Source organism: Phaethon aethereus (genome assembly GCF_964289735.1).
Source record: "Phaethon aethereus genome assembly, chromosome: 12".
Taxonomy (NCBI): domain Eukaryota; kingdom Metazoa; phylum Chordata; class Aves; order Phaethontiformes; family Phaethontidae; genus Phaethon; species Phaethon aethereus.
The window spans coordinates 5,664,626-5,682,297 of NC_138588.1; the positions used below are offsets into that span (position 1 = coordinate 5,664,626).

Genomic DNA, 17,672 nt, shown 5'->3' on the forward strand with positions numbered 1-17,672 from the left:
AAAAAAAAAAGGGGGGGGGAAGAGGGGAAAAAAAAAAGCAGCAGCTCTGTCTCTTACACCCCTCTCCTCCCCAGCTCCCTAAACCAACACATTAAGCAAACTTTAAAAACTGGGTTCCTATTACAAAGCAGCGCCCAGGACTAACTGCTTTAAAATTACTGCATAATTAGATTTAGTTGAATTTCACCATTAATTAGGCAGCCGCACTGCGGGGAGCCTTTGAAATCTGAGAAAATGGGAAAAAATCATCTGAAGCACGTTTTTTAAACCCAACTTCAATAAATCCTGACAAGGCCTGCATTTCTCCGTGTATCTCTTTCCATTCTACAAAGTAAAGCGAAGCGAGCGCGATCCCCAGGACCCACTAAAGTTTTAATTAAAAAAAATAAAAATAAAATCCATCTCCATTTCCACGTCCCGCTCGTTATCAGCCCCGGCGCTTACGGAGCGCCTCGGAAGGTCTCCCCTTTTTCCTCCCTCTCTCTCTTTCCCTTTTTTGGGGTGTTTTGGGGGGGGGTTGCCCCCTTTTTAAGGCATCTTCCCGAGGAGGCTGTCGCTGCAGCCCCACGCCCCGGGTGGGTCTGACCCCGCTCCACCGCCCGCGGGCGCGGGGGAGATGCTTCCACGGGTCATTGACATGCAGATGGGATCCGAGCTCCGCGGGAAGATACGCCCCACGGCCCCGGCCCACGGCCCGGCAACCCCCTGCCCTCCCGCCACGACCACGTCCCACCGCGGAAGACCCGGCGCGGAGTGGGGCGGGGAGCGCAGGGTCTGCGCGCCCGCCCGCCCCGGCTCCGCGCGGCGCGGAGGGAGCGAGCAGGGCCGGGGACGCCATGTTGGCTGAGCTCACCGGACCCCGCGGCGGACTTTCCCACGCGTCGCCTCCGCGGCCGCGCAGCGCTCCGCGCCCCCCCTTCCCTTCCACTCCCCTCCCACCCACCCACTCACCCCCTCGCCCCCCCCCCCTTCCCCGGCCGCCAGCGGCGCGGCCCCACGGGCGAACCCCGCGGGCTGCGGGCGCTGCCCGGCTCCGCCAGCCCCACACGCGGGCTGGCACCGCCCGCCAAGCGCCTCCTCTCGCCCCAGCCCTCCGCTTTTGTCTGAACTTGGGAGAGCCGCCTCCTCTCCGCGCCCCCTCCGCGCCCCGCGCACGCACAGCGCGGCCTCGGCCCCCCCGCCGCTCTCCCGGCGGGGTCGGGGAAGGTTTGGGAGAGCGGCGGCGGGGCGGGAGGAGGAGGAGAAGGAGGAGGAAGAGGGGGTGTGTGTGTGAAGAAGACCTTTCCCGAGATGTGGGCTGCACCGCGGGCGGCTCCGCCGCTCTGGCTGTCGTTCCGGGTCGCCTTTGGGTCTTTCCCCGCGCCGGTGGCAGGGGTGGTGGGGAAGGAATAAAGCCAACTAAGATCAGATGAAAGAAAGAAAGAAAAAAAATAATAATAAGAAAAGGGAAGGGAGGGGGAGAACCCGCAAGGGAAAAAAAAAAAAAAAGAATTAGAGACTTAAAGGGAAAGAGTCGCCATGTTTAGCAGCTTTTTTTTTTTTTCCTTAAAAAAAAAAAAAAAAAAAGGTTCTCCTCAATTCCACATAGAACAAGCTTCTCGATCCCAACCCTCCTCTTTTGTCCAATTCAATCTTTGGATAGATCTTTTGTTCTAACTCAGCATGAAAAGAAAAACTTTCTTTAAATGCTATAAACTTAAAACTAACTGAAGTCCCTAAACAAATCCTCCTCTGAGCATTCCAAACATATATACATGGGGCTTGTGTGTGTGTGCGTGCGTGTGCGTGTGTGTGTTTTTATTTAACCCTGGTGCATTTTCTGTTTACTATTATTCTCTGTGAACCAAAGCTCGCTGCAAGAAACTTATAAATACAGAGATAGCTTACAGGCTTTAAAACATAAAAAGCAGAGAATGTTTTGGATTTGAAAATCATAAATTATAATTTAATGCCAATAACAATTTACAACAAATGGTTGTTTACAATAAACTAACACAAAACAAACAAGTCAAGATCCTGTGTTCTTAGTAAGCATAAAAACTTCACACACACACACTCACATGGATAGCACTTGCAATAGAAAAAGCTAAATCTAGAGGTCAGCAATCCCCTGCAATAATAGTATATTTATATATTTATATATATTTATATATTTATAGAAAAGGAGCCATGATTCGGATGTAAAACTCTGCTCAAATTCACAGTCATACGCCCCTCAGCCCCCAGTACAGATGTGTCTAACTGGAACACACTAAAGATCAGGGTTTAATCGACTTTACAGAATGATCTCCCTTCCCTCCCTCTCTCCCTTTTTCTGAAACCACAACATGGTGTAGTTACGTGTGGTAAAAAGGGAGAGGGGGAAGCCTCAGACAAGAACAAAATTGCAAGCTTTAACATACAAAGCATCTGCTACAGACCAAGGGGAGGGCGGGGGGGGGGAGAGGAGAGAGGAAAAAAAAATAGTAATAAATGACACGCACACACGCAAAACAAAATATCAGCCCCTCGCTAAACCACATCATCTTGCCTTCCTTCAGATTTTGGGGTTTTTTTGCCTGCTGGGGAGGGCACTAAGTTCACCAAGGCTGTGTCCGCTCCTACGCCTCTGGCCCACGGCCGGTGCCCCCCGCGCCCGTGGGGGCTGTGCCCGGGCAGGGGCCGCAGGAGAGGGCCCCGTCGCTGCCCAGGAGCGATGCACGTACGCCTGGGCATGTATGGATGCGAGTATACATACAGACACATGTCCCATATGTAAAATATAGAGATGACCTGTGGTCATGCTTTCACAGTCTAAGGTAAAAAAAATCCACTTGAGAGTATATATACATTAAAAACCCACTCCTCAGTGCTAGAAGCTAAAGCCACTCCATTTGAAGACCTCTCAGTGACAACGATAGATGGCAACTACAGAGTATTATAAAAAATCACACATACTTAAAGAAAACTCATTGCAAACAACTGACCTATATTTACAATACTGCTATTACCTTGCTTGAATGATCTTGTGCGCGTATGTCAGACATTTACAAAAGATTTTTCGCCCCATTCTGATCATAAAATAGATACTGATCTCCAGATTTCTAATACTTTTTCACAACGATACCTTTCCTACGCAGGCACTTAAGTGTGACAAAAATAAGGGCCTTTTTTTTTCTTTTTTTTTTTTTTTCCCCAGAAAATCCATTTTTAATTAACAGGAGGATTAGATGAATGGGGGTTGATGGTTTACCATTTCACCATTTCAGCATAGTACTTCCTAAAACTAGAGATAAACCACGAACTTAAGTCCTCCACCCCCATCCCGGAATTAAACAGGTAAATACACTACAATACATCTGCTACAAACTTACTGTGACAAGTAAACAAATCAATCGCCTACGGACTTAAATGACTGCAAACTATAGAGAAGTAATGTGGTTTCTGAAAGACATTTATGACAGCCAAACAAGTTTCAGATATCAAATAATATTTTAATTTCTGAATACTTTCAATTTTCCTTGGAATATAACACACAAAGACTCGACCAAACAGTTCAGTTATTATAACTTTTACAGTATACAGAAATGTTGCACTTAAAAAAAAAAAAACCTTCAGTTTTTTTAAACACAAAACTGTAAACTCTAAGATACTGAATCAATCACGTTATCTATAAGTGCCAACAGTGTTATTTTGTCATGCTGATTTCAATGGTATTTTTTAAAAAGGGAAAATATCAACAATTATTATAATACAAAGGGCTTGCAAATATACAAACAGATAGAGGAGTTTAATAACAATTCATGATGAACTATGTGGAACCCAATTCAAATTACAAAAGTTCACTTTGCTTGTTTTTTTTAAATCAAAACCATAGTGTGTCTTGGACACAAATTCCTTCTACCTATAATAAATCCCCACAGTTCATTTTCTGTCCGAAATATCAAAAAACCTAGATTTGGGGGTAGTTATATGACACATGTGGTTCAGTCGGGTCTATATAATTATAGCTCTCAGCTTCAAGCTACATTTTGGGTCACCACCTTAAGTGCGCTTCCATCATTGTGTTGTTGAGGGCTTGTTTTTTTTTTTCTCTCTCTCTTTTCCTTTCTTCCTATGATACTTTTCGTGGACTCAGTTTTAATTCTTTCAGAACATATATTTTAAGGATACACAGGTTTTTTTTTTTTTTTTAAAGAAGCCAAGGTTATATCAAAAATTATTATAGAACCACAGAATAAACTGGTTTGAAACCAGAAAAATACAAAAAAGAACAGCTATAGGTACATAGACACATAGGACAATTAATAATTTGGAAAAAAAGACTTACTTTCTTCCGTTCTGCTAATTTTCTCCAAATTTTCCTTTAAATGCACTTTAAGCGAGATTTTTTAAAAAGTTTACCCCATAAAAAGAAAAAAAAAGAAGAAAAAAGAAAAAAAGAAAAAGCCCACCATCGTTTCTTTTCTTCTTCCTTCTCTTTTTTCTTTCTTTCTTTTTTCTTTCTCTCTTTTTGATTTTTTACAAAAAATGATAAGTAGCAAGTTTTTTTTTTTCTGAACGACACGGGAGTTTTTAATGCATTCTGTAAAAGTTCATTTGACAGTCTCTTTTTTTTAATTCACAGTCCATTTTTTTTTCCTGTCTTCTCTTAGCAAGCTTGTAACATCCTCTACATCCTTTCTTAGCAGAAGGAAATTTAAGAAACAACCAGAACCCAAATGTCATTTGCTTTCCTTTCACTCTCTTTCATCTCCCTTCTCAATTTTTATTTTTTAAAATTTTTTTTTCTCTCTCTCTCGAATATTTTATTGAATGGACATATAAGGCCAGTTAAAACTGCTGCCAGACAGTAACATATCCCTGATTAGGGTTTCTATGGGGGTTTTACCTACCAAACGGACGAAAAACAATTGCTCTATGACAGAAGAGGAGACAGTGCGAAGGGAGGGGAGACGTAGTAATAGCTTCCCGAATCGTGTTGGCTGGTTGGGATACTGGCTCCTAACATACTCTTCCAAAGCACACTGTGACTTCTCCTGTAAACTTTCAACATGGGCTACATCAGAGAGACCACAGGCATCTAGAAGAAAGTGTATTAAAAAAAAAAAAAAAGAAAAAGAAAGAAAAGAAAAAAAGAAAACAATCATCAGATTAAAAAGTTTTGGTTTTCTGTTGTTTTGCTTTTTTTTTTTTAAATTTTTAATTTGATCTGGTTTATTGCTGGAGTTAAGCGTAGATTGTGCGCCATCACCTCACCCCCCATAGTTTAAGTCGGTTTTACCAAAAGGGACAATCTCTCTTTCTCTCTCTGTGTGTTTGTATTTCTCGCTCTTCTGGAGGCTCTCCTTTAGGATAGAGAATCCCAAAGATTCCAGATTTCTAATGGCACGACAGACAGGAGGGGGTGACAAGGAGGTGCTGGCCAGGCGGAATTTCGTATATTGATATTTTTAGGGGGAAAGGCTGGGGGGGCGGGGAAGGCTTGAATGGAAATGGGGGAAAGTGAGCCGGTATTTCTCCCCCCCGCCCTTGGAAAATAACTGGGGAGAACCTAACCATGTGATGAGAAGGAACACTAAGAACAGTGATAGAAATCGTAATAATAATAAAAAACTGGCCCAGCCAAAGATAATGGCGCCCCGGATCCAGCAACAGATTCTCCCCCAAAGAAGACAACGCGTTTTTCTTCAGTCTTTGAAACTGATTTAAGTGGCCCTTTAAAACTGATCTTGTCAGTTTAGCCTATTCAGAGGCAGCCATGCAAACTGTGATCTCTCTGTTCATTTGAGCTGTTTCTTTTCCCCCCTCTTTTCTTTTCTCTTTCTTTCTTCCCCCCCCTCCACTCCCCCCTCTTTTTTTCCCCTCTTCTTCTTCTTTTTAAACCTAAAGGCCCTTACAAGAAGAAAACTCCCTGATAGGGTCTGGACATTTTTTTTTTCCTTTTTTTTTTTTTTCACCCCCCCTGATACGCTAAAATACAATAAGTTCCCTTTAAATCAGAGACGTCTGTGCTGAAAGAGCACAGGTTGTGACCTGACCTCCCTGTGGCTTTCCTAGGCACAGGGCTAACACATGCATATTCTGCGAGTCATTAGAACCCAGATTTTTTTTTTCTCTCTTAAAAGAGGCTGCAGCAAACATTATATGCATCTACGTGCGTCTGCTTTACATCAGGGAGTGTTACTGGGGTGCTGCAGAAGCTGCATGCATCACCCTATTTTTATTTTTTTATTTTTTTGCATGCGGCTATCTTCCTCAGAATCAGATAACAAGAAACGTTTATCTAGTTGGGAGGCAATTTACACGCCAGGCCTCACATTTTGAAAATAGTAATAAATTAAACAGTTACGACAGGATCGGACGATTGTTTTCTCAGAAGGCTAAAAAAAAAAAAAAAAAACAACACCACCAAGAAAAAAAAAAGTGATTTGGGAGAAAAGGCAGGATTGGAAATAAACTCCTCGGTGTGGGTGTGAGCTGGCCAGGGGCTGGGGAGGGATGTGAGCGTGTGTGGGATCCTCGCTGAGCGAGGGAGAGGAAAATGCATCCTAGAAAACGATAGAAAAATAACATAAGCACACCCACGTACACCCCTTCCCACGCGGGATCCCTGTCTCCCTGTGGCTAGTTGCGCCCTGCTCATTGATCACCTTCGGGCTTTAGCACCAGTAATTTGGGGGGGGCGACGGGGGGACGAGAAGTTTTTTATGTGTAAAGCAATAATATATAAAAGGAAGTTTAGGTCACGACCCAGAACCTGGACAAAGTCCAGAAAATGACTTCGTTCCCCAGACCCCCTTTAACACAACAAGGAATGGATTGTGAGCCCTTCTTTTCCCACATAAACTACATTTTTTTCCTGTTTCCTGATATCAGGCTTTAAAAAACTCCGATGAGTAATTATTTTACAGGTCCTGCTTCCATTCATATGTTTATCGCGTGGCCACTTTCCCAAGCTTTCAAATGAGTTACAGAAGAAATACATGTATTTTTAAACTTAATCCCAAAACTTCCAGGGCTCCAGCACGTTGGGTTGCCGATATAGCTTTAAAGTTAGCGATCTGAGATAACGTATTGCACAAATTAGCGAGCAGATTTTTTTTCCCCCCTCAAAAAAAAAAAAAAAATTTAGCCTCCAGAGTTAATATCAGGTTTATTACTCACCCAGGTTAAACTCTAGTGCAAGCTAATTAGATTTCACAACGCACTCAATTATTGCTTTATAACTCATGCACTATTTCTAGGCAGCAAAAGTTGACACATATTTTACACACACCCCCCCCCCCCCGCCTCTTTGATTATCTAAGAAACACCTCGAGGTCTTTTCCTCGGGAGAGGCACGGTTGTGCCACCCCGGAATCACACTGCGGAGCGGCAGCCCCAGTCTCCTCTTACTTTTTCATATTATCCCTGTCTACTTATGGTAATGATCTTTTCGCACCCGCTACTCGCTTTGGACTATGCAGTTCCCGCTGGGTACAAATGCAAACTTTTCCCCTTAGCTTAAATGACACAGAACTGCTCACTGCCACATTCCGTTTAAATCAGAGACAGCTCTTTGGAAAGTTGATTTATTTTATTTTATGGTATGGCAGGGAACATATTTTAAACTCAGCTTTGTGCATTTAACTTTCTTTTTTTTTTAATTCAATTTTTAATCCTGCAGGGCTTTTTTCCCTTCCTGGCTGCCCATAAAATGATCCTCTTTTTAAAGTGGTTTCACTGATAGGACGACTTGTATTTAACAACATCAAACAGATTTTGCTGCTGTTAGGATGCGTGTCATTAAATGCAACAACCCAGAGCTATACTGTTAAATAAAATATTATTTTCAATGGGAAAAGCGCAGTCTCTCGTGGCGAATGGGTGCCTCTCCCCGAGTCCCCTTTTCCCTCGTCCCCAGCATTATTCAGCTAGGGTTGGGGTGTGTTTTGCTTGTCTTTTTCTCTCTCTCTCTATTTTATTTATTTATTTTTTCAATTAATTTTGCACTCCCTCGAAGATGGGCTGCTCAGACCCGAGGCCCTGAAGGAGAGACCACTTTTTCCTAAAAGGAAAGAGACCGCGCTGGTTCTCGGGGGGGCAGAGAGCGGTGATGGGGTGCAGGCAATAACACTGTGCAAGAGCAAACAGTTCTCGGGGCAGGGGAGGGGGCCGGGGAGGAAAAAGGGAGAGCAAAGAAACGCTGCCTACCTGAGGTGAAGAGGACTATGGCCTTTAAACAGCTATATTCTGCAGAGTCGACATGCAATGCTTTCAGTTTTTCTACTTGCTCTTGGAAGATTCGTATGTGGTCCATAAAGGCGACCACTCGGTCAGCAGACATGGGCGAAGCGTGGAGGCCGGCAGCTGCCAGCAGCGGAGCGACGTGGAGGGGCATGGAGCACTGGGCAGCGTTGAGGACAAACAACTCGCTCCAGGTCAGCCTCAGGAGAGCCACCTGGTCTGTGATCTGGAGGTCTGGGAAGAAGGGGATATTCCTGGCCCACTCCACCGCGCTGAAGAGCATCCTAGCTGCCAGTTCACAAATGTTCTCGATGCCCATGATGTTGTTGGGTTGCATGCACTGACTGCCGAAGCGGGAGGTGGGGTAGGGCTCTGCTCTCAGAAGAAGGGAGATATATCCGGATAGGTAGGAATGGCAGTTGAGAGGGTCCCCGTTTGTCAAGGCGAACTGACCGTGAGTTGGCTGTGTGGGTGGCATTCTGCCCCTCTGGACCGCTGCAGTAAATAAAGAAGAAACTACAGCTATTAATATCTGAATTGCGACCATCGGTTCAAATACAGCCTGCTTTGTGTGCTTGTGCCTGCCTGTGTGTCACCGTACCAAGCCAGCTTAAGGGGGAACAGGCATTTCCCCCCCCGCCCCAGCCAGAGTTCAGCCCCTACCCGGTTTTAAGGCTCCGCAAGTTCCCGGGTCAAGTAAAAGCAACACGAAAAGCTGAGCGATGCTGTCCGCTCGGCCAGGGCTGCCTGAGGGAGCCCGAGATCCTCCCTTCCCCAAACACACCGACCGCAGTTCAGTTATTTCCCCGCCGCCACCCCTCCCACAAGAGATGCGGGACACGTCTTTGTGCACCCGGGTTATTTTTCTTCATTAAACCTAAACCAGCTCATCGATTTGGGACTGGGGGAACGGGCTGGGGGGGGAGAGGGAGGAAACACTTCAGTTCAGAAGCCCCGGCGCTGGTCCCACACGCGTTTCTCGCACACTGAAGATACTGTTGCTGCTGTTATTATATCAATATATCTATATATCCCCCCCGCCGCCCTTATAAAAAATATCAAAGGGGGCCAGATCACCCCACAACACCCCCAGCAGGTCCCCCGGCGAGGCTGGGGGCATTAGCCAAAGGCACCTTCCTCAGCTGCCCATGGAAAGTGGGCCTTTCATTTTGTTAATAAATTTACACGGTGACAGCGAGAGAAAAAGGAGAGAGAAAAAGGGCTCAGAGGCAGAGAGACGGCAAGAAGAGAGGACGCCTAAAAACATGCTTGATTTATATTTGTTATCGCACATATCGCAAGGTTAGTTACTCTTGCAGAAACACAAAGAGAGGAGCCCAGCAAGTCCCAAGCCCCCTAACCCTTAACCTACATGGCAGCGTCCAGACACAGAGCAGGCACTGGAAAACTGCAGGCTCACATTTCTCGTCTAATTTTATATCACAAAGACTCGACTTGCAGAGACCCGAACACCCCACGCTTACTTCTGGGCTGCTCCTTCTCCCCTCACACACACACATACTCCCCCCCTCGGTCCCTTCTGCTCCCCCTGCCTCTCCCGGAGGGACCAGAAAATAGGAGGAAGAAGAGAAAAGTAAGATAATAACAATCAGGAAAGGCAGGCACACGGCTATCTATCTATAGAGGTGTATATATACGCAGACACGCGCGCGGATCTGTGAGTGTATATACATATTTTTAAAGGAGGAAAAATCCGGCTGGGAATCCACGGTGGAGTGCTGTAGAGCCTCGGTAGGGTGAGTCCCATTGTAATAGTAATTTGAACCGCCTGTGTAAAATTGCAATCTAAGGCAGGGTGCTGGGGGATATATATGTGTGTGTGTGCATCTCGTGAGGCTCCGTGTGTGCGTACACACACGCACAGAGACACACACACACGCACAGAGCTGCTCAGGGGACGGGGGCTCATGCAGGAGGAAAGACGAAGGAAAAGTAACCACACGTCAGAGTAATCACCTCGCTCCTAAGCAGCGTGAAACTAAAAATCCACTTCCAATAAACCTCCATCAGCAAAATCAAAACAAACACAAATCAATTACGAGCGCGGGAGAAAGCATGCAAGAGCCCCTGCCCACCCTCTGCAACACCTCTTTCTTTCATTACGAGAAAGTTTCTGTCTGTTTATTCGAGGGGTGGGAGGGAGGAGGGGGGGAAGGAAAGGTTCTGGTTGGGTTTGGGGAGGGAAGTTAAAAATAAGAATAAAAAAACCCACACAACCAAACCAACCCCAAAACGCAGCGCGTGGAAAAAAAAAATTGCAAAACAAATGAAATCCCAATACCTTCCCGTCTCATGCCAACTTTGAGGCATTTTTTGAGGCGGCAGTACTGACACTGATTGCGGTGGTGCTGGTCAATGGGACAGTTCCTGTTGGCACGACAAGTGTAGCTGAGATTCCTCCTTACACTCCGCTTGAAGAAACTCTTGCAACCCTCGCAGGTAAACTGGCCATAATGTTTGCCACTAGACTTGTCCCCACAAACCACACACTCAATGTGCTGCTGCTGCTGCTGTTTGTCTCCTTGGTTCTGCTGGCTTGGCGGGTTGGTCTGGGCTGGCGTGCTGGGAGGGCCCCCGGGCCCCGGGGTCTGGGGGGTGTGCGGGGCCCCGGCCGGGGGTCCCTGCACCGGCGGGGCTTGCGAAGGCTGCGTTCCCTGAGCTCCGGGCACATCGTCCTGGGGGTCTCGCCACGCACCGACTACCATTGCCATATCTATCGGACACCGTTGCCAAACTTCCTGTTCCCCCTTTATTTTCAAAGTTTGTTTGCTTTGCTTTTCAGATCAGCTTTGCAGCAGTCTCTTTATTTTTCCCCCCTCTCTCTCTCTTTCCCCCTCTCTCTTTTGTTGTTTTGCCTTTTTTTTTTTTTTTTTTTTTTTTTTTAAGGAGGGTCGGGGTGAGGGGGCTCTCCCGGTACCGGCGGAGGTGCAGAAGCACGGGGCGATGGAGGTGTGTGTGCGGGGGGGCGAGGAGTTGCGAGTCGATTGTCTGGGCTCCGGGAGAGCGGAGTAAAGGGGTGGTGGGGGTGGGGGAGAGAGGGAGAGAGAGAGAGAGAGGAGGAAAAAAAAAAAAAATCTCTTCAAAGATCTCCCTCTCTCTCTCTTAGAGCTGATCTGCAGCAGAGTAGTTGAAGGAGGAGAGGCGGGTGTCTGGGGGCCAGGTCCAGGGAAGCTCGCAGTCAGCCATTCAGGAAAGCCATCAAAATAAGAATGAATAAAAGGTTAAAGATTACACACACAGCGGAAAAAAACACGCACAGCTGAGGAGACTTTTCTCGGCGCGGAGAGCGGACGGTCTCGCCGTAGTTTTTGGAAGTCCAGCTTGCAGCAGCAACATCAACTGCGATCGCTTTGTTTTTGTGGGCTTTTTTTTTTTTTTTTCCTCCTCTTTCCTCCTCTCTCTCTCTCTGCTCTGTCTCTCCTCCCTCCTTCGCTCGCTTTAATTCTTCCTCTCCGCCGCTCCGCCCGGGCGCTGCTCCTCTCCTTCTCTCTCTCTCTCCCTCTTTTTGGCTCGGGGGTGGGGGGGCTGGCTGCTTGGCTTTTTTCCTCCTCCTCCTCCTCTCCTGGCTGTTTTATTATTATTGCTATTATTATTAATTATGATTATTGTGATTGTTTATTTGCTCTTCCTCTCCGTTCCCCGCCGCGCTCCGCTCCCTTCTGCCCCGCTCAGCCGGTTCGCCGCTCCCGCCGCGCCGTGTCCCCGCCGCTCCCGCCGCCGCCGCCGCTGCTCGGGTGCCGCCGCCGCCGCTCCCGCCGCCGCCGCCGCGCTGCCTTATGCTGCTTCTGCCGCCTCGCAAGTGGGCTCGCGCCTCCGCGCCGCCGGTGCTCACGGCGCGGGCGGGGGGAGGGGGGCCGCGGGGCGGGGGGGAGGGAAGGAGTCAACTCGCCAGCGCAGCGCCCAGCCAGCCAGGATGATAAAAGAGGGGAGCGGGAGGAGGAGGAGGAGGAGGAGGAGGAGAGGAGGAGGAGGAGGAGGAGGGAGAGAGAGAGAGGGAAGGATCATAACCCAGCGCGCAGCATCGCTCCTCAGCCGGGGAGGGGGGAGAGGGGAAAATCACCGCGGGGGGGGGGAGCGCGCCGACCCCCCGCCACCAAAAAAAAGAAAAAAAAAAAAAAAAAGGAAAAAAAGCAGCGGCGGGGGCTGCCCCCCCCGCGGGGAGGGGCGGGGCGGGGCGCGCGGCGCGGGCGGCGCGTGGGCCGAGTGGCGAGCGCGCTCCCGGCCGGCCGCTCGCCCCGCTGGCGGGAGAGTGAACTTTGACACGACTGCTGCAACTTAGCGCACGTTGCTATGGCGACCGCGCGCCTTATAAGGCAACCCGACCGGCGTTTGACTGGTCAAAAGCTCACGCCCCGCCCCTCGGTCCTCATTGGGTCGCGACGCCCTTGCGTGGCCTGCCATGGCCGCCGCCGCCGCCCGCGCGGTCCTAGAGGCAGGCGCCGCCCCGCCGCTTGCCGCCACGGGGTCCAGGGCGTCCCCCCGCGCCCGCCGCTCCGCGCCGGCCCCGCGCTCCTCTCGCTCTTACTCCTCGCCCCGCTTCCCCGCCGTGCCGACCCCCCCCCGCCGCGGCTGGGGCGAGGGGTTATGACGCGCCCGGCGAGGGGAGCGGAGCGCCGCCGCCTCACCTGGGGCCGCCCGCCGGGGCACGGCCTCGGGGGTCGCGCGTGTGTGTGAAAATCAGAAAACTGAGGCTAAACCGAGGTAAAACTCCACCGAACAGAATAACAGCCATCCTCGCCGCCGCCCGCGGAGGGGAGCGGCCGCCGCCTCCCCGCCCGGGGCAGGGCCGCGCAGGTAGGCGGGCTGCCGCCGCCGGGGGTCCCGCCGGGTGCTGCCGGGGCCGCCGTTGCCCTCGGACCCCTCGGCCTCGTCCCGGACCCGCCGGCGGGAGTCAGGGCTGGCGGGCGGCACCTGCACTCGCCCCCGTGGCCCGGCCGCCCGCGGGGCGCTGAGCTTCCCCCACCCCGGCGCTGCGGGAGCGGACGCTCGCACAGCCCGGTGCCCGCGGCGGGTAATGGGGCACGGCCGCTCCGCCCGGCCTCTCTCCTTCCCCCGGCGGGACCGCGGCTTCTTGCCAGACGCCATCTCCCCCTTCCCCTTGGCGCGACGGGAGGGAAAAAAAACCCCACAAAAACCCGCCACGCCGCTCCGCGGAGTGTGACACCCGTGTCTCTTCCCTCGCAACCTCCACGGCACCGCTATGACGCAGCTCATCTCGACCCCTTTAACTTTATTTTGGGGGTTTGTTGTTTTTTGGCTGACACCGTGACGCAACCCCTGTGCTGTGGCGGGAGCAGCACGAAAGAGGTAACCGACCTAAGTACGCGCTTGTGTCCCGGTGAATGCGGCGGAACGGGGACCTTGGAGCTCATCTCCCGCTGAAAACGGCCAAAAGACACTCGCACGGGCGAAGGGACGGAGAGAGAAGACAGAAAACACGTTAAAATAGACCAAGAACTGCTCGGCCGGACAATTCCTCCTCTGCGTGTGCGTACGCTCGGGTCTGAGCCCGGCCGTGGGGCCACCGACCTGGGCACCGCTCTGTAGAGGAGTACTTGCCCCTCGCACACACCTTCTCCTGTTGCTACATGCACACACACACCCACCGCGGAATTAGTACGTGTGGCTAAAGCCGCAGGTGCCCAGAGGGTCGGAAAGTTGTAAAAAGCACCGAAACTCGTCGAGGTCCTGCTTAGGGACCTGGTGGTGTTAAGACCCCACGAACGAAGGTGTATCTGCGGCTCGATTTCACAGACAAGGCTGCAGCATTTCCCACTGATCCCGACGGATCCCCGAAATCAGGGACCAGGAGGGAGTGGGAAGACAGGAGTTGGGAAAGGCATCTTTCCCCGTTAAAATATGAAGGAGCACCTTATGATTTCCAAATAACCCAGAGCCCAGGGGGTCACCTTTCGGGGAGGGTGGGAGAAGGTGGGGGCTCGAAATGCAGAATTGTCACAGCTTGTTGCTGATGTTGAATTTCCTAAAGGAAAAAAAAACCCCAAACAAACCACAAAAAAACAACCCAAAACCAACCCAACACCAACCTTTCCTGTCTCGAATCTGACAAAGTAAACAGGATTAATTCACCATATGAAAAAACATTAATGCCTTCTTAACAAATGGAGAAATCAGGAGAGAAAGCGGTTTTAACAGGACGTACAATATTAATAGTTTGAACGTTTGATCGTAAAAATGAAAAGCCACTGATATACGCTTAAAAGCCGCCGTATACGCTGATTGCTCAAGCATTAATGAAGAATGCCCCGGATTAACTATTTGCTCTTCGAGGGATGCAGCAATATAACTATCTCTTAGCACCATAGATGCGTTGCTATTTCTTTGAAAATACCCCTGCGAGTGGGGTGAGGCAGAACAGCTGAATGTAAAAATGAACTGCAGCTAATTTCGCTTAAATAATAGTCGAAACCTGAGCGCCTCGCGAAGATTCTCAACTGTGCTTCTCCCAGCCCAATGACAATAGAAATACTCTGCTTTAAAAGTAAGACCGTATTGGTTTTTCCAAAGAAACCAATGCATCCCTCCTGCCATTTTACCGCAGATGTAAATTTATTTTAATGAGAAGGAGTGGAAGGATTTATTTTGCTAAAATAGAGTTGGGGATAGAGCCGGTGTAAATCTTTAGGTTAAAACAAAAAAAAGGAAAAAAAAAAAAAAGAGGAGGAAGCAGGGGGAAGCTGCTTTCCTGGCAGAAAGCTGCCTAACAGTCCTCTAATTCTTTCTAGATTAAATCGCAATATGAATACAGCATCGAACAAATACCGAGTTTCGCTCTGAACTCAGTGGAAAGCAGTTACGTCTAACAGAATTCAATGAATTCCTCTTCTCCCTCAATGTAGTATGTGTGTGTTTTTCTCTTCCACCACACTGAAGTTCCATGAATAGGGAAAGTGGCTCCTATTGTGTGCCTCTGAACTTCCAAGTCAATGCAATTTTTAACCACTGGCTTGTGGTACTTTGAAAATCACCAGGGGCTGTCAGAGTTGGGTCCTCTGAAAAATTTACAGTGCTAAATCAGAGCATATGCTGTGAGAGAGGAGAAAAAAAATTGCTTAAGATCGGAGCAAGTACAGTATCCGGCTGCCCCCTAGTGTAAGTCTCTTATCTGCCTAAAATTCAACTTTAAAAGAAAAGGATCTCTTAAAGGGAAACGACTTTTGGCTCACGTATGCATACGAGAATGAAACTTCTGTACATTTTAATCTGATTAATTCCTAAGGATTTAAAATTAATTGGCTTGGGCACTCCTAGACCGGACTATAAGATTTCTGCATCAGGGTTTCTGAGCGCGCTGTACAGAATAGGTATTTTTAAGGGATAGTGGTGAGGGATGGGGGGGGGTGATCCTGTTTTGTGATTTTTTTTTTTTTTAAACGAGGAACCTCGCATGCTGTTGTCAGACAAAACACTTTTGCTGCTTAAAGTCAGATCTACGTCTTTTGCAATAATACTAAAAAAAAAGAAAAAAAAAAAAGAAGGGATGAATAATTGCCTTAAAGCCTCAGCCGAACTGCCAACCACACCTTCGGATGGTGAGTATATTCCAGCTTCTTTCCATTGTACTTGCTTAGCCCGAGAAGGGACCGGAGGGGGAGAGGGGATCTCAGCGCTCTACCTTCCCCACCGACCTCTTCCCCCCCCCCCCCCCCCAAACAAATGCTGCCAGCTGCACCCGGCAAGACAATTCCTTGCAGTTTAATACCTATCACTTAAGTTCAGAGACCGATCCTCCCCTCCCCGGGCAGGTCGGTCCGCCGCTGCCCCCGGGCTCTGCCTCCGGGACGCTGCTTTGGCCGTGACTTTGAGGCGCTTTCCCTCGCCTCGGACCTGAAAACCGATTCCGGTCGTTGGGTTTGTTCGCTTGTTTGTTTGTTTGCTGCTTTGCTTTATTTAGCTAAAGGACGTGCTAACTGATGGTGCTGCAATTACACACACTTGGGTCTCCCCCCCTCCCCTCTTCCCCTCCTTAGAGCAACCCACGTAACCTTAGAAACGATCGTTTAAGACGTACGTTAGCTAACATTTGCTTTTTTGGATTTTTTGTTTTCCTTAAAAGAGAAACACAAGAATCACAACACATTGCCCGAAAAAAGTGTCAAAGAAGAAGAAAAAAAACTATAAGTAAACATACCAAAACCATATTTGCCTTGTTCAAGGTCCCAAATCGCTTGCATCTTCCTTTTTCTACCTCTCCTTTAGTTTGGCAGGTGAAACAAACAAACAAAAAAAAATAATCAGACCGCTGTTTGCCCCCCAGAAAGATGTGCGTTGGGTAATTAAAGAGAAGTCTCCTTCTTGGTGTTTATCTAAGCGATTGTGCAAACTGATAAAAAAAAAAAAAAAAGAGAGAAAAAAAAAGTAAAGTTACAGCCTTCGGGGGGGGAAAAAAAAGGAGGCAAGGTGAAGGGAATAGATCTCCCACAACCTAAAGGGAAGTGCTTTCGATGTATTATTAGCGATCAGCCTTGGGAGAGAGGAAAAAAAAAATCCTGAACACACTCTAACTTTACACAGACAAGATTTCAGGGGGGGCTTTGTACATAGCTGCTTAGGAATGTGCGCCTCGCCTTTAAGAAAAAATCCCCAAGCCCAAGGTAGGAGATGTCTTTGAGTGATCCTTGTCTCTCATTTCATTCCTTAGAAGGAAGAGCGTCTCGCTACACCTTGTTTGGAGCTGGAAAGGCGAGACTTAAAAAAAAAAAAAAAAAAAAAAAAAAAAAAAAAAGGAGAAAATATTCACAACCCACCCTTCCAATTGGGGAGGGAAAAAAAAAAAAAGAAAAAAAAAGAGGGAAATCTCCTAACTTAATGACTGTGGGGGTAGGATGGATGCGACCGATTTCAGCTCCCCCCCCCCCCCTTTTCCCACCTCCCCCCTCCCCGGCAAGGGAAAAAAAAGGGGGGAAAAAAAAAAGCCAACCGCAAACAACTACAGGCTGAACTATCAACACATGCACCGAAGGGGAAAAAATATATAGTGTCCTGTGTAGGGTCGGCAGGGAACGCAAGCACACGCTAAAGCAAGTTGGGAAAGAATCCGAGCTAATCAGCAATCCCTTTCTCTCTCTCTCCTTCTCTCCCCCCCTCTCTCTTTCACTGCCCCTGAGATCGCAGCTCGAAAGAGGTACTCCACATTTTTTCATTACCAAAAATCCGTTGCAATAATCATTTGTTGCTAATTGAAACCCTTGGAGACATTTTTCCCCACCCCCTTCACAAACATGGCAACTTCTAGACATGGGAAGCACGTTTAGTTTTATTTTATTAAAAAAAAAATTACGGTTAGGAGGAGGCTGAATCTTTCACCCACGAGAAATATCAGCTCGTCAGCCCCCTTCCCCGGGGGGGTGGTATGGGACCCCAGTACAGTGAGGGCTTGGGAAAATTTGGAATACATTATACCGCCTTTGGCAGGAGAATAC

General features: G+C 48.5%; 1 protein-coding gene across 5 annotated transcripts; it reads right to left on the reverse strand.

Annotated features, from left to right (window-relative positions):
* Positions 1-4,524: 4,524 nt before the first annotated feature.
* On the reverse strand, positions 4,525-17,378 carry NR2F2 (nuclear receptor subfamily 2 group F member 2). Of its 5 annotated transcripts, none has more exons than XM_082005347.1 (3): positions 16,382-17,378; positions 8,176-8,703; positions 4,525-5,062 (listed from the first exon to the last, which is right to left on the reverse strand). In XM_082005347.1, the coding sequence occupies exons 1-3, from the start codon at positions 16,422-16,424 to the stop codon at positions 4,788-4,790; spliced, it is 846 nt and encodes a 281-aa protein (XP_081861473.1). In that variant the 5' UTR covers positions 16,425-17,378; the 3' UTR covers positions 4,525-4,787. The 5 variants fall into 5 exon arrangements, with proteins under 5 accessions (XP_081861473.1, XP_081861472.1, XP_081861471.1 ...); XM_082005346.1 differs by lacking the exon at positions 16,382-17,378 and adding an exon at positions 10,511-11,458; XM_082005345.1 differs by lacking the exon at positions 16,382-17,378 and adding an exon at positions 10,511-11,458 and having other exon boundaries at positions 8,176-8,724.
* Positions 17,379-17,672: the final 294 nt, after the last annotated feature.